A 22,852-nucleotide genomic window follows, 5' to 3' on the forward strand; every position below is an offset into this window, starting at 1 on the left:
TTATGATTGTTGGTTAGGGTTACATTATGTGCCATGTCAGCCATCTCAGCCCAATATCTCCATAAAGTGTTCTGTATCTACAGTATACTTATTTGTGATGCCTATGGCTTATGCTTTTTTTTTTTTTTTTATGCTTTTTTTTTTTTTTACTCTTCTTCATGTTCGAAGAGGTTGGCATTACACGCATCATACTCCTTTACTATGCAATTTAGGGCAAGCTACACTACTTTGTGTAGCTATCACCCTCTCCCATCCTGGCTCCACTCATTCCCAGCTTCCATTAATAGAGTAAGAAGGAGACCCCTCGTCGGCTTATTAATAGGTACTTTATGTATACATGGTTTGCGTGTGGTTTTCAGTTCCTAGGTATAGATACGTTGTGTAAAGAAACACCCATTACCTTCTATAATAAAAATCAGAACTAGATGGGATGAATCATTCTTATCTGCCGTCAAATTCTGTGTTTCTATGTTAAATGCAGTGTAATTTGTTATAAAAATGTTAATTTCACTTTTTTTTTTTTTTAAGACATGATATGACTGTGCCTTTGCTATTCTTTCTTCAGGACACCCAACACTCAAAGTGATCTAACGCAATGACCTCTGTGGTATCTCATGTGCTTGACATGCAATTAAACCTCATGTTTTCCCTGTAATAACTTTCAGAGTAACAGTTTCAAATGTCATTTACATGAGACATTGTCTCGGTGTGACTCAAGAATAGTTATTAGCATGCGGTATTAATACCCTCTGTGCCAGCTGATCTTCCTGTGATAATTACAGATCTGTTTACTGTTGAGCCAAATAGTTCCCCTGGCTTATGTTCATACACAGCAGGAAGACTAGATTTTAAATTATTTCTGATTTAATTCTACAGGAAGACAGGCTGATTTTAAATAATTGATTTAAATCAAAGTGACAAGATTCACATTTGTTCTTAGCTACATAGCCGAAAATGAGAATGGGCAGTTTTGCATACTTTTTACATTATTTTTATTTTTTTTTATGTCAAAAAATGTCACATTGTATAAAAGTTGCCAGGACTGATTTATATTGTTAATAATAGACGCATACATTGTCACAACCCTTTTTTTTTCTTTTGTAACATTGCAAGAAACTTTAACATTTTAATTGAATGCTACTGGTCTGTAATTCTCCAATATAGCAATAAAAATATTAATTTTAAATAAGTTCATTGGAATGTAATGTATTTATAAGATGGGAAGTGATGTAAGCCTCTGTCGCTGAGAAATGGAATGTATGGGTTTGAAGAAATTAAAATTGCTTACTGTAGCCAGAAAATCAGCAAACCTAGCAGAAAATTTCAACATGTTGAGGAAGCTGTTACCCCTTCTAAATGGTAGCATTCTTGGCACTGTTAGATGCCCAACCTATCCCCTAAAACAATTCATTAATCATTTAAAGAATTCTCTAATTCAGACATTTTTCTGGGAACTCTTAATTACAATGTGACAAAAAAGAAGGCACTGACACTGTACAGGTTTCTGTGTTATGTGCGTAGACCTTTAGAAGAAACCATAGAATTCCAGATCTGCTTAAGGGTTATCTGCTTAGCTGACTAGAGAGTACCATTAAAATAAGTACCACTTCATGTAAAGGGGCATCTTCAGACATTGCTAAAAACTTTAATCTTCCTAGATCTAGAAAAATAACTAGGCTTTTTGCCACCTTTTATTTATTTATTCTTGGACCTCCAACATCATTGCAATAAACATGATATTGTAAAATAACCAATTTTTTATTCATAATCCATAAAAAAAAACAGTCCAAAATGGGGGGGGGGGGGTTAGGCCACTGTTACCTTTTTGTATGAGGCTATTTTCTAAAGCACTTCAGTAGCTGGTTTTGTAAATACAATCCGATGCAGGTTAACAACATTAATAAATGGAATGCCCTTGTTGATGGGACCATTACGTTTTGCAGATAAAGCCACTTTTTAACCTGTGTACCTAACTCTAAATAAACCCCAGTGTTAACTACTTCAAACCTAAAGGAATGGATTGTAGGTCATTTTGTGTATAAATTAAACCATAGCGTAGGAATCTAGAGAATGAAAGCCATCTTTGTTAGAGTAAAAGGGTTAGAGCAGATGTTTGGAAGATCAAACAATTAACACTGCATCACTTAGCAATATGCCGTGCGTCATCTTGAAAATCCTGAGTGTTCACAAGCCTTGAGGAGAGGAGCAGGGTCCTGTAAGTTAATGTGTCATTTGGATATGTAATGTCAAGCGAGCACTAATGGTAAAACAAAATGCCGGCAACCTTATTATATTTTAAACCAAATGGCTCCCCACTATGCATTTGTCTGATTTTATGCACTTACAACTCTGTCTTATAATTTCTTTTGGGGCAAGGCTGGGAAGGGGACAAATATGTTTAACAGATGAATAGAATGCTACTTGGCTGATTTGTGTGCCAACGAAGAGATGTGTCCGTAAGGTTTTATATGGCCCTCTTTGTAACCTTTGTCGTCCTCCACCCACTGATCTGACCATCCCTGTTTCAACCTGTAATCTGCCTGACTTGGCATGAAGATACGTGCAAAGCAGAGTTGTATAACACTTTTCAATTAATGTATTCATAACGTGACGATCTGCTCTACATTTGGTTTCAGTTGAGTGACAGCAGATAGCATTTATAAATAACCTACATGTGTCACGACGTTAAACAGACAAATGTAAATAGAAAAGAAAAATTTACTTTAAAGAGGCTATAAAAATGTGTCCCGCAAAGTTTTTTGTTGTTGTTGTTTTGTTTTTATCACTACCTAATAACTTTAATACTCTGATGTAGCTTTTTTACCTGTTTGTAGACAGATTATAATGTTGAGCGAGGTCACTTGTGGAACCCAGTTCAGGAAGATGAGAGGCCATTATTATTACATAAAATGATGGATGAAAACGTAACATTTGAGTATGTGTACCATGCGCCCGCGGAACATAACTCAGCGTCCCCGCTATAGCCAGGCTGGGGCTCCCAACCAAGCCTGATTCACCAATACCGAGGCATACCTACCAGGCACCAGGAAGTCATTTCTAGTCGCCATTGTGACCTGGCTTGCTGCTATAATGGCTGGGTTCAGGGATAATAAGACTGTTACATGGACTAGATTGCTGATATCAGCCAGAAAGGAATAGTACAACCACAAAGCGCCATGTGTACAATGCTTTAGAAAAAGCAGTTAGCAAGGATACAATATAAAAAAACAATTCTCATGGAAATCGTAAACGGTAATACACGTTTTAACAGTGACCTTGTTTTTCAAGTTTCTTTGAAATGGATTTTAGTAGAATAGCAAGTATTTCTGTTTTTGCAAAACCCAGCCCTACATGGCTTTTTAGAAAGGGTGTGTAGGCCCTTCACTATTTCATCATTACTTATGTGTTCTCAGGGATCAAACAATACATGGCGGTGGTATGAGAACAATACTACTTTTTGGTATGTAATATACACATTTTAAGGCTCTTACCCTTTCCTGACTTGACTCGAGAAAAGCCGATCCAAACCACATGAGCTTGCAGTCTGTTTGATAAACATAGTATGCAGTGGTGATTGTGTTGCCCTGCACTTAATGTATGTAGTAAGAATTCCATAGATACCACTAGTGATTAAGTTTGGAGTAATGGAACTGTTATATTACCGTAGGCGACCTCCTGGCCAGCCCTGCTGCTGCTATCCGGTTAAGTGGTTATAGTATTCATTAAAAAATAAATGTCCTCATATGCATCTGCCCTATGGTCCTGAATGTCCATCCTAAAAATCTTGTAAAACCTTTTCATTGCTGGTCAAAATTGGACAACAAAATAAAAGCTTCCCCTCTTATTTTCTAATACTATTGGATAGTGCACAAATGTGTAATCCACTATAAGAAGGGACAATAGCCTGCCACGTGCCTATTAACAATTGCCACACTATCGGTCTAAAGTTTACTATGTCCATTTGGCTTGTAGTTATGGTATTTAGGAGCTGGTCTAGCACCCAGGCAGCCTCACTAACAAATAATGCATATTAAAATACCTTGTAAGCACTTAAAATATGTGTGTTTAAGTTGCAGCTCCAGCGGGGTCCCGTTTTCCCTGCATTGATTAAAGCAGCTGATCATTTTTAGGAAGGTGTTTCCACTAAATTCAATGTAACCTTTTCCCCTGAAGCTACCTGGCGGTGGGGAAAAAGGCAAATGCGTATGGAGGGGCTCTACTGATTCCTCCCCCATATGGGATTGCATGGAGTGTCTGTTTAATGATTAACATTTGTTAAAGTAGTTCACAAACTGGAACTTTTATTTTCAAAGTAGTACCTATTCACTCTTTATCAAGAAACCTTAAAAGAATGGTCTTACCGAATGACCTGGTAAATTATTTTAAATCACACCTTTTTCCCCCTTGTTTAAATAGGAGCCCTTATCTTTTCATTCATTGAAGGTCACAATTGTAAAGGGTTTTCTTGAATTTTGCAGTTGTAGGAACCTTAGGAACAACCATTTGTAGAAAGTAAGTTACAAGAAAAAGTTGGATAGCCTAATCTTAAAGCTAATGTAACCCTAGTTTTTTCTGTACCCTAATGACCTATATTACATATTTCAAGTATTATGGTTCATGTAGCTGAAGTTTCTAGATCACAATTACTGCTATTAGGGAGGAAATTATGGGATGTTTCTGTCATTTCTTACCATCTGTTCCTTACGTTTTGCTTTACTAGAGGTTTTTATTTATTCTTGTGCCATTCCCATACATGGAATTCAGTGACTTAATGTAAAAATATATATAATGTGAAATGTTTATATGCTATATGGTCAAAAGTATAGGGCACCTGACCATTACACCAACAGGGACTTTTATGAGACTGCATTCTAAATATGTGTACATTAATATGAAGATTGCCCTCTCCCTTTGCAGCTAGAACAGCTTCACAAAGTTGGAAGCATAACATTGTCCAACATGCCTTGGTACATCCCCTTCAGCTCACCAAGACATTTTGGAAAATGCAATGCTACCAAATTTAGGGAAACAGTTTGGTGAAGGCCATTTTTTTATTCCTGCATGACTGTGCCCCAGGGCACCAAGCAAGGTCCATAAAAACATGGTTGGAGCCCTGGCCTGAACCCCATCAAACTGGAATAGAGTTCTTGTCTGACACCAGTGTCTGACCTCATAAATGCTCTACTGGATGAATGGGCAAACTTTCCCACAGAAATACACCAAAATCTTGTGGAAAGCCTGAAGAATGGAAGCTGTTATAACTGCAAAAGGGGGACCAACTACATAATAATGTCTGTATTTAGAACGTAATGTCCAAAAAACCCTATTAGTGTTACAGTCGGTTGTCCCAATGCTTTTGTTCATAAAGTGTGTGTGTGTGTGTATATATGTATGTATGTATGTATGTATGTGTATATATATATATATATATATATATATATATATATATAATTTTTTTTATTTTTCTTTTTTTTTCATGAAGCTGTGGGTTGAAAAGGAAATGCGGTTTGAGACTTGTCAAACTCAATGAATAAGAGTTTCGATCGCAATTTATGTTAATGGTAAACATACCTAAATAAAGAAACCACCGGGTGTGAGGAAATAAGTGATGTCGTGTCGACATTCTGTTGGGCTGAGTGATCTGTGAGTTTTTCTATTACTGTAACAACACCAGAAATAACAGTTTGACATGATAGCGTGGCTCACCAAATCTTAATCCTCTCAAAGTCGTGCTAATATCTACGTTCTCAGGACATCGGAATCGTTTCCTCTTGATTAAGCCAGGAATTTTTTTCAGTTGATTTCTTCCTTTGATACAATACGGCATCTTAATGCCAAGATGTAAGACTTACCGTTTTGCATTGTCAGCATGAGACAGCAATGTATTGTTTGTTTGCTGCCATCGTTAAGGCCTCCTCAGTTAACTAATTTTCTCCCTAGGCAGGGAACAAACATTTTCAGAGATATAAAAAGCTGATGATCATGCCAACAAATGGAGTAGTAATTAATAAAAATAAAAAAAAAACATTCATTACAATTGACCTGCATTTTCGAGTTGCATACTCTATCTACACATATTATATATGTTTTATTTTATTTTTTCTGGTGTGCATCTGAATTCTGAGCAGATTATCTAAACGGCTTGTTAAACTAGTGGAAAAAGGTAGCGTTTCTAATTCCAAACGCCTACTCTAACTCCTTAGGCTAAAACTGTTTGTAACTGTAATTTTGGGCTATTAACTTAATCTGCTTCAGCTTGTCTCCATAAAGTGGAGTCGGTGTTCAAATAATTTACATGAGTGTCAACCCAGAGGTCTTCTGGCAACGGCACAGGATAACCAACCTGTAAAAGGTGTGCAAAGTGGTTTAGTGAATCTAAAATAAACAGAGGGCTTTACCTTTTTCAAAGCACATTGTATCTAAAACACCCACAAATACATCCGATATTTGTTTAGTGTATACTTTAGAGTAAAGATGTTGACTTAAAGATTTAAAAATCTTTATTTAAGAATAGGTTTTGTGTGTTTATTTAAATATGACTGAAAGATAGTTATAATGTGCATTTTGTTGCATTTAATCATAGGCAGAGTTAGATATTACCAGCCACACAGCATGGCCTGAAGGCACACTAGACCACACATTGATCTGAGTTATGTGAAGCTAGCCCATTGGTCCCATTTTAGCGCTGGGTTTTATTTTCCAGCTATATAAATATTATTTGCAGTTTTCCCATTCCATGCTTCATTTAAAAAGAAAATACCTAGGCCAATGCCCGTACTGAACCCTGCATAATTTATTGACATTGCTAGGTGACAGGACAAAGTAACACCACAAATAGAAACCAGGCTTAATCCCTTTGTGCCTTAGGGACGGACAAGGATAAAAGCTTGTGTTGTGCCTTTAGGTGATGGATACAAAGGCAATGTTCCACTTCCAATTCTTCAATTTTAAAGCATTACTCCTAGTACTATTCCATGCTCAAACTCTTCTAAAAAAAAATTATTCCTTATTCATGCAAATTGTTTTTCATACTTGCTTTTTTTTTTTTTTACAGGGAATGCTAAATCATGTGACACAAGCGGTCACTGTCGGTTTGTTACCATAGGAACCAAAAGCTTCTTAGGTCATAAAACATTTAAAGGAAACTGGACAGATCTACTAATTTTTGTTAGCTTTAAATGCTAAAGGGTTCAATGTTTTGGTGTAAGTGGAGCAGCAAGAGCAGTTGAAGCCATTTGGTTTTCCATGTTTCAAAGTGTCTTCTCTTTCAAAGTAATATAGTTTTCAAATATCCCTTACAAAAGCAGTGTATGAAAAGGGTGATCTCCAGTAATTATTTATTATTATTATTACTATTATTAATCAGGGTGTGCTGACACAGGCCTATGATGCTGAAGACCTACAACTATGTAACTTTGGGTTGAAAATGTCAAAACTCTGGACATGTACCGAAAGCAATGTCAAACTTGCCTTACTTAGGAGTAGGATGATAAACACAACTTAATTATCATTTTGAAGACCCTTAATTGCCAAGTTAATACATTTTACCAAAGTACTGTTGCGCTCCAAGTCCAAACATATTACGGTTTTTATGAACGACATTTGGCCAGGTCTGCAGACTAAAACTATACATGGCTAACCAGTATATCCACACCTGAAATATTCATCAACAGCGAGCAGTAATTGACATGCTATACTGGAGATGATGCCCTTAAAGGATATTTGTTTAAGCACAAATGTACTGTTTGTGCCTGTAGGGGAAATCCAATTGAGACATTATTATTATTATTATTATTATTATTATTATTAACGTGAAATGATTTTGAGAGTGTAACCAATATCTGTTTTATCAGCAAGTTTCATTTAGAATTCATGAGTTGCCTGTTTAAAAATCTGCTGATTCTTTTTACCATCTGTTTCAGACTGAAATATATAGCATCGCTGGTGGAATAATGTGATGGGCTTACAATATTTACAGTGTAGCGGAAAGACACACAGGGAGGATATGTATAAATTTGTAGTTCGAAGCAAAGTCAGTGTAGCGAAGGAAAGACCAACACAGAAATGGCGCTTTCTTTTCCATTTGTGGTTAACATGTGGAGGTCCTATTTCCCAAAAGAAGAACATTGTCAGATTACGCTACGATGGTAGTTTTTTGTTTTTGTTTTTTTTCTGCTTTTATTAATTTTATATCTTTAGTATTTCTGTACTGCACTGGTAGAATCCTTTTACATTTTTTTTATATTTTTTTTTTTTCCCCTCCTATCCTTTTTATTCCTCCAATACACTTGCCAGATTTGTTGTATAATCTTCTGAGTAATTTCTAAGTAGTATAATTTAAATATTGTGCCTCAGGGTCGACGCCTCATTTCATGGTTTTGGCATCCAATACGGGAGAGCTAAGGATTAATTTTTGTTGTGAAAGTCAACCACTTAGTTTCTGGATCAAGGGATTTCCATCTATAAAAATTTAGAAAGCAGTTTCGCTTCTTTCTGTATAAGTCTTACGAATGACACTTTACAATATACTGCTGTCCCTCGCTCGTGAGGGTCACCTTCATGCATGGTAAATATTTTTTTTATTGCTTTCAGCTCATTTTATTACACACACACAAAAAAAACATAACTTAGTCTCCACATTAAATAGTCTAAGAAATAAAATTGCTGTACAATTATACAGTAGAAAGGGGGGAATACGCCAAGACCTTTTTTTTTTTTTTTTATGATTTCAGAGCAGTTTCAAGTCCCAGCTCAACTCTTTAAGGAGAAAAGAAGGCTTACTCATGACCTGCGAGTCTAGTTAGTTTGTGGAGGTGAAAGTTTTGTATATTGCTTTAATATGCGTTCTTTCCTGGGGAGGCTGAATGAGACGTTACTCTATCCTTGCAAGTAACATGAGACTAATGCAAAAAATGTCAGAAATATGATTGTGTCTAACAGTGTGTTAGTCACCTCTAACCACTTTAACCAGTTATTTGCCAAGTGCTCAGGACATTAACATTTCTATTGTTCATGGACACAAAAAACAATGATATTTTTCCTTGGGGTTATAATTGGCCAGAATTTTCAACCAGTGACAACATGCCATCTTAGATGGTAATTAGAATATCCACCTACTGTTTCACCCCCAAAGCCAACAGTTTATTGTCCAAGAATGTGCTAAAACTCTACTTTGTTCTTCTAGAAGACTAGTTTCTTGCAGCTCTCTTTACTCCTATTCCATATCAACCAGTGACAATAGGTTACGCTATTTTTGTATCTCCCTAAATTAAGCCAGGGGTCTACACATTTGGTTTGGATCTAAGAGCCAGCCAAACCAAAAAAAAAAAAATTAGGAGCCAGCTTTTTTTTTTTTTCTTTCCCTAGTCATGCTTTTATTTTTATATATTACCCCCTGGTCTGCAATTAAAATATGTATAAAAGATATTGGGGCCATTTGACATAAAACACAACTTTCATTCAATGCTCGACCACTTTGTACTACAAATACTACAGTACTGCAGTGAACCCTTTCATGACAAGGGGTATTTTATGACATAAAGACTCGAGCTTGTATGTTTAACCATTATTCATTTTTTGTGTTTTAGTTTAAATGTCAAAGATTTGATTATTTTTAGGGACTCTTATTAAACGTTATCCATGCTGATATTCTTTATTGGGGACATGTACCTGAACTTGTTTTAACTCTCTCATATGCTTTGCAGCCAAATATGTTGGTGCTTAAATATGTAATCATCTTATAGATTAGTAGACAGACATACATACATACATACATACATACATACATACATACATACATACACTGCTCCCCCTCCCTTTCCCTCTTACCTCGTGGAGAGGTCTGCACTGCGTGCAAGCTGCCTGCTGTCTCTCTACCATCCACGGGCGCCTGGATGTCATGCATCCGCCTCAGCACCCCCTGCTTCCTGGGGGCCAAGAAGTACCGTACATTTTTAATGCCTTGGTGACCTGGGGTTTGTCGAGTATTGCCATACACTAACATACACTTATATGCTCTATCATCACAAACACTGACACCTTACAGTAACACACACACTAACTTTCTACGCTTATGTACACACATGCTAATGCCATACTATGACATAGACCACACTCTTATACACATGCACACACACACACTATCCAACCACATGTACTGGCTAGCACTATAAAAAAAACACACACTAACTATACACACATGCACAATGAATCTGGCAGTATACATTTACACACACACAAACACACACATTGACTATAGCACTCTACATGTACACACAAACACTGATGCTGAGCTCTGACTTAAGCCTATATGAAAAACGTTCTGTGCTAATCTTATATTTGATCTAAAGATGTTTTTAAAAAATAACCGGGCCACTTTGAATATTCCTGACTACTGCGATAGCAACACTGTTCCACCGTGCACAGCAATAAAGTTATAACAAACATGTTTTGCTAGTCTTTACAGCTTAATGACCATCTGCTGTAAGTAACATAGCGGCATATTTTATTTCTGTGCACAGTAACATCTTGCTGGTTACACAGTGCCACCTGGTGCGGCGGTTGGACTCTTGTTACTATATAGACAACGGAAGTCTGCACTTAGCTGGCATGGTCTCCATAATATTTCTTATTATGGTGTCAGCTGATACTAGACTATGACATCATGTCTCTGCATTTCACACAGAGCCTGTGCAGAACAAAGAAGGAACCCTCTTAAGGTTAATGCTGGAGCCCTGGGTCAGGTCAATGGGCTGGTTGCCAAAGTCCAACTGTGAAGGTCAACCACCCAATATGAAATCTGCCCCAAAAATCCCATATTCATTAACATTTCCTTCCTGGATTCCAGGACCCTGAAGCATTGAGCTCTAGAGATATACTGAGTAGTTTGGGGTTCATTCACAAGCTGTTAGGTTAGTGATGGCGAATGTTTATGGGCCAGAGTGCCCAATTTTCTGCATGAAGCAGAGCTGAAGACCTCAAAGTGCCAACACTGCATATAAAACATAATGAGGATTTTTTTTTCGGTACAAAATTGCTATACACAACGGCGTGCATCAATTTGCCCATGTAAGTTGTTTGCTTTTAAAGCATAGGAACATAGAATGTGTCAGCAGATAACAACTATTTGGCCCATCTATCTGCCCAAACAGAAAAAACACATGAAAAGAGGGTCTATTCTTGAAAAGGGTTTTATTAATTAACATTAGCATTTGCACTGAAATGATATCCATGTATAACAAAAATAAATGGAGTCAGTCACTAATTTACGCAATCTCTCACAAATCATTTACACATATTCATCCACACATTAATGCATTCTCTCACTCATACACAATTCTTTCCCAAATTAATTAATTCATTCTTTGTCATTCACACAATTCATTGACTCATTAATTTATACTCCCGCTCATTTACACAATTCATCCGCTCATGAATTATTTATTCTTTCTCATTCACTATTTATTTCAATATTTTTACTATCCCCTTCTCACTACCTATCCCCCTCCCTTTGTAGTTCACTTACCCTGCTGAAGTCCTGCGGTGGCAGCACAAGACCTCTGTGTCGCTGCTATGCCAAGGTGTTCACTGCTGAGCGCCTGAATGTGATGTCGTCATATTCCGGTGCTCGACATGAAACACCAGCCCCATGACCAAGATAGAGGCCTTGCACTCCCACCGCTGCAGTCAGGGCAGCACCGAGGCAGGGAGCAGAGGAAACGCGGCCAGGTTGCCGACTGACAGGGCCAGCATTTGGGGTGTGTAGAGAGAGAGGGGCACCGAGCAGTCACTCATGAAAATTTTTTCAGTAACCGCTCGGCGCCCCCCTCTCCTCCTACACACTCCAAACTCCGGCCCTGTCAGTCGGCAACCTGGCCACGTGCCAGAAGGGGACTGAACAAGACCCAAAAAGCCCCCCCTGGAGATTCAGGACTTTTGGCAGGTGTGTTGCCAAAAAGTCATCATTGAGATATCGCCTTTATTGTCCTTAGAATACACCACTAAGCACCACCAATGTCATTGCCATATAAAAGCTGTCAGGCATGTTTCTATTCCACCTAGCAATGGGCACATCAGCAGTGCTTTCCTCAGGATTCCAAGGGCCCAAGGCAAGAGTAGTTTGGGGTGCCTCCTTGCAGAGGAGAGGGCACACAGGGCTGCCCCACAAACACGAAGGAGTGTGTAAGCATTGTAGGGCTGTGCTAAGGGTGGTTAAGCGTTAGGAGCTCCACATACCTGACACGCATGCAAACTAATTCACAACTGTCGACAGTTATGTCAGTAAGCTTCTTAAACTATGCCTCTGTGTGAAGAGCCTTGAAGAATGGTGCAATTAAAGGACATTGGAGCAGTCCTACAAATATAGAGAGTCAAAAAAGGCTCACTCTGCAGTGGGTCCCTGCAAGTGTATGTGTCAAAGAGTTATGTGCCTTCCCGCTTGATCATATGCTTTCAACTTCTGTAGAGATGTAGCTAATTAAATGTCAGGACCATAACGGACCAGTTTATTTTACTGGAAGCACTGAAACAAGTCCACTACCAACAATAATAATAATGAATAATAATAAAAAAAAAACATAAATACAAACTTGTGTTTCTACTACTTTGTTAAGAAATATTTGATAAATGAACCTCCTAGTGTGGAAATGTGGTGGCAAATTATTTATATTGCTGAATTCTTATCTTACATTTGCACAGACCTCATTGATCAACGGGTGGTTTGTTTTGCTGTGTTACACTGATCCGTCTGGTAATCTCACTGACATTCCTGCATGTCCAGATTACCCTGTTCTGCCAGATGGAATACAGAACTTCACACCATGAAGCCTCCAAGCTAATTTAAATTACGTTAATATCTACACCTTTTCATAAATTGCAAATTGAATGTGTTCTAGTAAATTTGTGTGTGAAACCTTTTTATGTACACTAAACACTTTCTCAAAAAAAAACAAACCCCTACCATAAATGTTATTTTGGCTGGTGGGAATTATCCTGTAAATATACTTTTAAGTACCATATTTGCTTGATTATAAGATGACCCTGATTATAAGACGACCCCCCAAAATCTGAATATTAACTTAGGGGAAAAAAGAAAAAGCCTGAATATAAGACGACCCTAAAGGAAAAAAGTTTTACCAGTAAATGTTAATTCATGTAAACTATTTTTTTTAATAAAAGCTATGATTGAGAAAAATATTTTTTTTGTTTTTATTTCCTTGTATTTTCCAACCTGTCCCCGAGTTACACACATCTGCCCCCAGGCTTGCCACACCAATATGGCACTGTGGCCCATGATATGCCTTTTAACCCTCTATATGCCACTGTGCCCCATGGTATGCTTTTTGACCCCCTATGTGCCGCTCTGCCTCCAGAAATGCCTTATACCCCTATATCCCATTCTGGCATTTAGGGGGTTAAAATGCATATTATGGGGCAGAGTGGCATATAGGGAGGTATAAGGGATTCCAGGAGGCAGAGTGGCATTAAGGGAGTTAAAAGGCATTGTATAGAGCACTCTGCCTCCAGAAATGCCTCATACCCCTATATGCCACTCTGGCATTTAGGGGGTTAAAAGGCATATTATAGGGCTGCAACTAACGATTATTTTAATAATCGATTAGTTGGCCGATTATTTTATCGATTAATCGGATAAAAAAAATTTAAAAAATTTTCAATTTAAAATAATGTAATAAAAAACGTACAATTTACACTTTCATCTCTTTATCACAATGGACTCTCTATTCACCTTCTTATTTTACTGACATAATAATAAAAGCTACAAGAACCCAAACACAGTGTTTCTCAAACTAGGTTTTAATACAGTTATTAGTAAATATTAATTCATATGTTAACTATTTTTCATATTTAATAAAAACTATGAGAAAAAAGCCTTGTTTAAACTGCCCCCGGTTATGCACATCTGACCCCCAGCTTGCCACAATGCCCCCATATATGCCTTATACCTCTTATATGCCAGTGATATGCAACTAAGCCCCCTGATATACCTTTTACCCCCAGATATGTTTTATGCCCCCCTGATATGCCTAATATCGATATGCCTTATACCACCTATATGCCACTGAACCCCCTGATATACCTTTTACCCCCAGATATGTTTTATGCCCCCCTGATATGCCTAATATCGATATGCCTTATAACCCCTATATGCCCTGAAATTCATAATACCCCCCATACACCACTATAACTCACCCATACACCACTCTGGCTCCTCCCCCCTCCCATACACCACTCTGGTTCCTCCCCCCATACATCACTTTGGCTCCTCCCCCTCACATACACCACTCTGCCTCCTCCCCCTCCCATACATCACTTTGCCTCCTCCCCCTCCCATATACCACTTTGCCCCCTCCCATACTCCACTCTGGCTCCTCCCCCTCCCATACATCCCTTTGCCTCCTCCCCCCTCCCATACTCCACTCTGCCTCCTGTCAGCCACGGAGGTTCACAAGACACCAGGGACCCGGGTGGGGAGGCAGAGTGCCGTATGGGAGGGGGAGGAGCCAGAGTGGTGTATGGGAGGGTGGCTCCCATACACCCCTCTGACTCCTCCCCCCTCCCATACACCGCTCTGCCTCTCTACCCGGCTCCGTTACTGACAGGAACTTTCACTGCAGCTTCATAGAAGCCTCAGCGTAAGTGAAGGTGAGTAACGGAGGCTGTCTGTGCGATGATCCTCTGTCCGCCGGTGGGGGTCGAAACGATGCGCACAGACAGCCTCCGTTACTGCCCTTCACTTACGCTGAGGCTTCTATGAAGTCAGTAACGGAGCCGGGTAGAGAGGCAGAGTGATGTATGGGAGGGGGGAGAGAGACGGAAGTGAGAGACCGGCCGACAGTGAGGGGAATCCAGGTCCCCTGCAGCGTTGCGGGGGATCTGGATTCTAGTGTTATAATCCGATCTCTGTTTGAGGTCGGATTATAATTTGTATAATCGTTAAAAATCGATTTGATTAATCGATAATGAAAATCGTTCAGCCCTAGCATATTATGGGGCAGAGTGGCATATAGGGAGGTATAAGGCATTTCAGGAGGCAGAGTGCTCTATTAAATGCCCCCTTAACGCCACTCTGCCTCCTGAAATGCCTTATACCTCCCTATATGCCAATTTCCTGCTGTATTGCCGGTGCAGCGGGTTGACGTCTCCTTCCGCTGCAGCCGGAAGGAGGTGGAGTTGGCAGCGGGGGTTTGTCTGCGTCTGTCGCACATACCTTTCCCGGCTGTCAGAGATCAGAATTCCCCGCGGGGAACTCTGATCTCTGACAGTCGGGGAAGGTATGCGCGACGTACGCAGACAACCCCCGCTGCTAGCCACACCTCCTTCCGGCTGCAGCGGACGTTGTGTACGCGGATCGCGTAGACGTCAACCCTCTGCCCCGGCAATAGAGCAGGAAGCACCGGTAAGTGTGTGTGGGGGGGGGGGAGACAGGAGGATCCAGGTCCCCTGCAGCGGTGCGGGGGAACTGGATCTTAGTCTCATAATCAGACCTCTATTTGAGGTCTGATTAGAAGACGACCCCGATTAGAAGACGAGGGGTATTTTTCAGAGCATTTGCTGAAAAAAACCTTGTCTTATAATCGAGCAAATACGGTAATATCAAACTTCATTTTCCATTACTTTTCTGAAACATTATGGACACAATGATGTGTTTGATGGAGAAACCAGCAGAGAGAGAACAAAAAAGAATCGGCTTTTTTTGTTAGTTTATCCATAGGAGCTTGCATAACAGTTAGATTTAAAGTTTCTAAATGGCCACCATGTTAATGTTTTTTTTTTTGTTTGTTTTTTTTGTGCCTGTATAATGCATAGGCATATCAAAGAGGGTTCATTGATAGTTGGCACACTCATCTAACTACCCAATAAGTAAGAGATGACCTTTCATAATGTATAGTGAAGTCTGGGAGTTAACTCCCTTTTTTAGTGAATACACCTTAAGGAAGCTTAATACCATATTTGCTCGATTATAAGACAAGGTTTTTTCCAGAGCAAATGCTCGGAAAAATACCCCTCGTCTTATAATCGGGGTCGTCTTATAATCAGACCTCAAATAGGTCTGACTATGAGACTAAGATCCAGATCCCCTGGATCCTCCTGTGTATGCCCCCCCCCCCAACTTACCGGGGACTCGGATGCAGGGGACCTGGATCCTCCTGCGCTATGCCCCCCCCCTAAACTTACCGGTGCTTCTTGCACCTGATATACTCAGTTTAATAATGGCCATAATTGCCCTGCTGGGTCTGGAAAATGGCTGAACCAACACGTCTTATCAGCATTTCAGATTTAGGAAATAAGATCTGCTGTCTTTAAGGTTGAAAAAAGACCAAAGTCCATCAAGTTCAACCTTTATACATATTGTGTGCCTACTGTGTTGATCCAGAGGAAGGCAAAAAAACCCTTATGAAGCAGATGCCAATTGCCCCATACCAGGGGGAAAATTCCTTCCCGACTCCAAATATGGCAATCAGAATAAATCCGTGGATCAACGTTCTGTCCCTATTAATCTAATATCCATAACTTGTAATATTATTGCTTTCAAGAAACCCGTTCAGGCTCCTTTTTAACTCTTTTATTGAGTTTACCATTACCACTTACAGATCATACATTGAAAACTAGAATTGACACATTAAGGCGAAACGATACACTATATAAAAGATGGTCCTCGCAAGTTTACAATCTAGAAATTATGATTTATTTCATAATATTGGAGGAAAAAAATAACTGGACGGTTTACCTAAATAGATGTTAAAAATAGAATGCCATGTGTTTCCCTGGACACAATGCTATTTATTATCTTCCCTAGAGGAGATGAATTGCCTCTATCTAGCATGCAGCGTTTGGTCTGCTCTGTTGTAATTTTCAGCACAACGTGAATCCATGTGAACAAATGCTGCCTCTGTGACGTCAAGCAGTGCCTATAATTATCCTACATGTTAGATGTTTGGATTTCCTTTTGCTTTACAGCAGACTAGCTTATGTTTAGAATATGTAACTTTTGGCTGATTATTCCCCACATATTCCATATCCAAATGTACGCTCCAGGCATCCTGAGACATATAAAATTTTGCGATGTGAAGGCCAGTGTTGTTTCTTGTGGCATTTTTCTCTAATCTTGTAACATTACAGTCAAATTCAGCCCTTCAGTTTTGCTGTTAGCCGAATGAATAACTTCATTGTCCATGTTACACACGCCATTCTCCCTTTCTGGCTGCCTGCTCTCCTACGGTTTTTTGAATTTGTAGCTGATCTACATTGACGTAGGCCCGCTTAAGAATTCTTTTATTAAATCTTTTTTCTTACTGAAAACTTATCACTACTGTATAGATTTTGTACAATAGGCTTGAAAATGTATGTTTTGTACTAATGGGCTTAAAACTGGTGCTCACGTTTGAAATATGTCAGGAGTCTTAAATATTTTAAAGGATATGTTGCATTAGTTGATCATGATTTTGGCCCAATAGTTGAATTTTTTGTGTGTAACAATGCCTTTTCATATCTTATTGCTGGAAATGTACAATATCTACAGTGACAGGTGAAGCTTATTCTTTTTCATCCAACCATTTTATAAGGTTTAGAAAGTCCGGCATATATTCTTTTGGACAGAAAAGAATTAAGCTTAATAAATTAAATTATTTGAGAAGTAACCAACCCACTACGCATGCAGGGGCTAGCTTTCTGAAACAACAAGATGCCAGACATTAGGCCATCGCTCAATATCTTATAATGTGTTTATTGATGCCTCCTGCCATTAAAGTCTAGTGCATGCTGATAAACACAGAAGAGTCTCTAGCTGGGTTACAGGGAAAGATAATTATTCAAATTCAGCTCTTGCCAGGTTTACCCTAAAAGGATCCAGGTTGTCGGCTTAGCATAGGATGTCTTCCAGAACACAGATAATTTTCACATATTGCTGGCCGGGAGAGGTAAAGTGATGCCCTGCTCTCTATGAGATGAATAAACTCACGGAAGGTAATTACACATATTGAACACTATACATGTTCTGGTCATTAATATGTGAAGAGAATACTATGTGGACAAAAGTATTGGGACACCCCTCATTATTAAATTTAGGTGTTTCAGCCATACCCAATGTTTGTTTTTTTTTCTTGTTTTTAGAATGGTAACTGATAATTATATGGATAAGGGAGACGGTGATGTGTCTGGGACCATGCCAAAAGTGCATTGAGGGAATGTAAACATGCATGGGTTGGCATAAGGTTATCCTGAAGACCAGTTACGTTGGAGGTTCTTATCTGCTGTCAAATTATATACGCTTATGGTTAGTATACACCTCTCGGTGTGGACAGAATTTAGTTTTGAGCATAAGATGATAGCTTGTATCTGTTACTGTGTAGAAATGTATTTTAGTGTATGGCAAGGCTCGCCAAACTCCAGGCACCGGGTTGGGTAATATATATAAAAAAAAAAACAGGTGTATAAAATCAAGCACATAGGCAGCCATCTCCACAGACAAAAACTGTCAGTAGACTGGGTCATACCAAAGAGCTCAGTGACTTTAAACATGGCAGTGTCATAGGAAGCCTATTTTGCCACAAGTCAGTCTGTAAAGTGTCTGCCCTGGTCCACTGTAAGTGCTATTATTGTGAACTGGAAATGTCTAGTAGCTCAGCCACAAATATGTAGACCATGCACATTCACAGAGCAAAACTGCCGAGTGCTGAAGAGCGTAGTGCGTAAAAAAATTATCTGTCCTCTTTGGCATCACTGACTACAGTTCCAAACTGCCTCTGAAAGCAACATCAGCACAAGCTCTGTGTGTCAGGAGCTTCACGAAATGGGTTTGCATTGCTGACCAGCTGCACACAAGGCGAAGATCACTATGGGCAGTAGTGATACCAAACGTTGCGTCGAGTGGTGTAAAACACCACAGCGGGACTCTGGAGCAGTTGAAATGTGTTCTCTGGGGTGATCAATCAAGCTTCACCAAGCCTGTTGGACGAACGTGGGTTTGGCGGATGCCAGGAGAACGCTACCTAATGGAATGCATAGTGCCTATAAACGTGTGTGGAAGAAGGATAATGGTCTGGGGCTGTTCTTCAGGCGTTGGGCTAGGTCCCTTTGTTGAAGTAAAGAGCAATGTTAATGCTACAGCATACAAAGACGTTTTAGACGATTGTATGCTTTCAACTTTGTGGGACTGGGAACACTCCAGTCCAGCTTGACTGCACTCCAGTGTACAGTGCAGGTTCCATAAATGCAAGCAGGATATGACCCTAAGGAAGCTGTATGTTTGAGTGTAAAAAATTTTTCTAATGGAAAACAAAATTGCAGACTCTTATTGAGCACACCTCCTCCAAGATTTTAAACATAAAGGTTAATTTTTAGAATGTGAGTCCTCATAAGCATACCATTCTTGATAGGCATTTATATGAAAGTTTTTCTGTTACGTACTTAACCACTCTATATATAAACTGTATGGGGCCGCAGAATGTGTTGGCACTTGGTAAATAAAGATTATTAATTATTAGTGTTTGGAAAATTGACCTACACGTGCAAAAGTGTAGTTGGAACTTTGAACTAGACATTCTCTTGCTTTCTACCTTCATTCTGTAGATGAATCTGTGATGGAAGAAAGTGAAATCTTCAGAATAAGTTGTTTGTATCTTAGGGGGGGTTACGTGGAGGTGTGATTGACCTTTACACATCTAATCCACTGTGTAGCCACTTTATCCTGCTAACCACTATTTCTCCATTTAGTAATTTGTTGTAGGTATTTTTTTAATAATTGTTTTGTTTTTCCTTTAGGAAGAAGAAATGCCAGAAGTTGAAATAGACATTGATGATCTTTTAGAGACGTCTAGTGAGGAAGAAAGAGTTCTTAAATTACAGGTAAATATTCCGCTGTTAACATCTGCTGCTATATCTGCAATTCTGTTTTCTTATTGTAACAATTTATAAGATGTGGATTTTCAGGGTTTGGCCCAAAGTCGCAGGGCTTTATCCAGGTTTTAGAGTAACTTTCTTCTTTCTCTGGGCAGGGGAGTGGGGGTTTGCCATGCCCACTTTCACTTGTTTCCCTCAGAGTTCATCCCACTAAATCCTGTTTGGGTCTAGCCTTCCCCCACGAACACATATGCCCACAGAGTGAGTCCACCGGAAAAGGGAAAGCTCCAGGTAGCCTACAATAGATATGTTAATAAGGTTGTTTAGTCACTAAAGTTAAACTTAAATGGAAGCTCCCACCATTGCGGGCCCATCCTTTTAGATCGACACACTTGATGTATGTCATAGGTTGTATAAATTTATGTAGTGGTTAGGAGCAAGCTGGATCAATCTGAGGGCCAGTATAGGCTCCTACCTGGTTCCTGACATTTGTGAAGCCTGGTTATACTGCGTTGCAGTAAACCATAGAAGGTCTGTCTTAATTAACCAGGGGACCTGCTGGCTAAAAGTCTATGGAGAAAGACTGCATAAACATTAGCAGGGCTCTGCCCTAAAGCATTGTCGTAAAGAATCCATTCATTGTCATATTTTGAATGTGTCACATGACATTTTACAATGAAGACTTCCAAACATGCAGATCAACAAGCTTACTGGAATAATGTGAAACAAAATCCAGTTCTATACGGTACTGAAACTTTACTATATACCAGGGGGCCACAAATTTGGTTTGAACACTTGAGAGGTATGCACTGACCAATTATGTCCACAGCTGTTGACAAATTTGGTTTGGATCTAGGAGACAGCCCAATTTTTTTTCCTCGAATCATGTTTTTATTTTCATGTATTCCCAAACCTGGTGCCTGGGGTTTTGGTGAGCCTTGCCCTACGCTAACATACATTTACATACAGTAACAGCTACACACTATCATCTTTTGCTCAAAACTAAATTCTGACCACATTGAGAGGTGTATTCTAATCATAACTGTATAGAATTTGATAAGAAACTCCAGCTTAACTGGTCTTCAGGATAACATTATGCCAACCCATGCATGTCTACATTCCTTCAATGCACTTTGGACATGGTCTTAGACACATTACTGTTTCCCTTATCCATATAATTATCAGTTACCATTCTAAAAACAAGACAAAATATTTTTGTGGTTCCTATTAGGCCCTTAAAGGGGCCTAATAGGAGAATTGTCACAGCCTTTTCTTTAAGATCATAGAAGCTCTGTGTCAAAGAGACATTGCCAGAATGATCTGACGGCTTTCCTTAAGTTCTCTCCCTTCTCCTTACCCCCCCTTACAGATGTTGCCTGAACCAATTAAAATGTAACCGTAATGCCATCGCTATTGGGAGGATTAGTTGTGTGGGTCTTAAGAGGGAAGAAAAATACTAATCCCCATGGTATACACACAATGTGGGATCATTTGATGAGTAGAAATATGAAGTGTAGGGTTTTGGAAAAGTGACAGATCTGCCTTATAGGAGAGACACACATGTGCATCTTTTGTATATCTGTTGAGCTCTAATGCTGATTTGTAATAACAAATACACTCCAGGGGTAATGTAGCTATATATATTTATTACAATTAACTTTAAATGTACTTAACAAATGCTCATTTAAAGTTATTTTCTCCAGCATCTGTTCATCATATTTCTTTTTTTTTTTTTAGGAATCTTTAGTAGACTGCTACAAACCCACAGAGGTAAGTGGGTTTTTAGTTTGGCTACCACCTGAAAATGTAAACTGCATCCTCAATTGCTAGAATTGTTCATCTGAGGATTTCTCAACCTGTGATCGAGCAAGGGAAGCAAAAATCTTGAAATTAAAACACTAATGCACACGGAGTTATATTATTTGTATGCAGAATAAAAAAAAAAAAAAAAAATGTTTAGTTCATGGAAAATGTTTATCTCTATGTGTGAAGGTGAGGCAGTAGAAGTTCACAGGAATTCTCAAGGTTTCTCCTCTGAAGGAAACCTAAAAGTACCATGACATCATAAGCTACTCAATACTAGAAAAGCTTAAGGACGGTTTGTGTTTATAAGGCTCTGTATTGTATAGCACCACCATTGGTAGGAGAGTGGTTGAGCTTTTAATTTAAATCTCTTTCCTTTATTCTCCCATTCCGTGTTTTTGAAAATGACACAAAAAAAATTACTAATAAAATGGAAAAACAGTGACAAGCATAGTGCTTAAGGTGCCGGTAGCTGAATTTCAGCTGCTTAAAAACTGCCAGTTATCTTACCCTAGGAGTATGTAACATTAGATAATTTAGATCATTATAAGTGTGATGAGCTTGGGTGTCTTAGATAAATATAGTTTTTTTTTTTCTTCACATTGATACAAAGTTGGTAGCTTTTACTGTGCAGATATTAAAATGCGTGTATTGGATTCAGCTATGGTTTTATCCCAGATGTGACAGTTTTTAGATTGTATTTCCAAAAAAAGCCAAAGCCCTAATTTTCCTTTTGTTAACAATGTAAGGTGAGGATAAACTACAGCCCATTCTCACTTCTGATTTTTATGAATAAAATTCCCTTCACATGTCATGATACGAATAGCTTCTGCTTTCAGGCAATTTTAGCTAATTGCTTAAAATAGTGCATCCTCTTCGCGTCTTTGTGACTACTGTAATTTCATGTCTTTACAAGCGAACAATGTAAATATAGAATTAAAATAATTCTAAAAGGCACTTCTGTATATAGTCTCTACATGACGTGTAGTTTTACAACCTATAATATGTTTAACACTGATTGGTGCGAGTGCAACAGAATTACATTTTTTTTTTTTTAGTTTTTTAAAGAACCCAATGAAACAGGTTTTCTTTATGAAAACGGTTTTATTAAACCCATACACACAATCCCTATAAACATGCGTATAATGTGTTATAACTCTTTTTTCTGTTTTTTTTTTTTAACATAGGTTGA

At 38.8% G+C, this 22,852-nt stretch overlaps 1 protein-coding gene across 1 annotated transcript in view; it reads left to right on the plus strand.

Annotated features, from left to right (window-relative positions):
- Positions 1-22,852, plus strand: part of LOC149289889 (protein phosphatase 1 regulatory subunit 14C-like) — a 40,927-nt gene that overhangs the window by 15,571 nt on the left and 2,504 nt on the right. The window contains exons 2-3 of the mRNA XM_089490178.1: positions 19,780-19,863; positions 21,595-21,627. Coding sequence (XP_089346304.1) covers positions 19,780-19,863; positions 21,595-21,627 — 117 coding nt within the window. The remainder of the gene's footprint in view (positions 1-19,779; positions 19,864-21,594; positions 21,628-22,852) is intronic.

Source organism: Sceloporus occidentalis, unplaced genomic scaffold, assembly GCF_023333645.1.
Source record: "Sceloporus occidentalis isolate IW3139 unplaced genomic scaffold, rSceOcc1.0.p SCAF_42, whole genome shotgun sequence".
Classification (NCBI taxonomy): domain Eukaryota; kingdom Metazoa; phylum Chordata; class Lepidosauria; order Squamata; family Phrynosomatidae; genus Sceloporus; species Sceloporus occidentalis.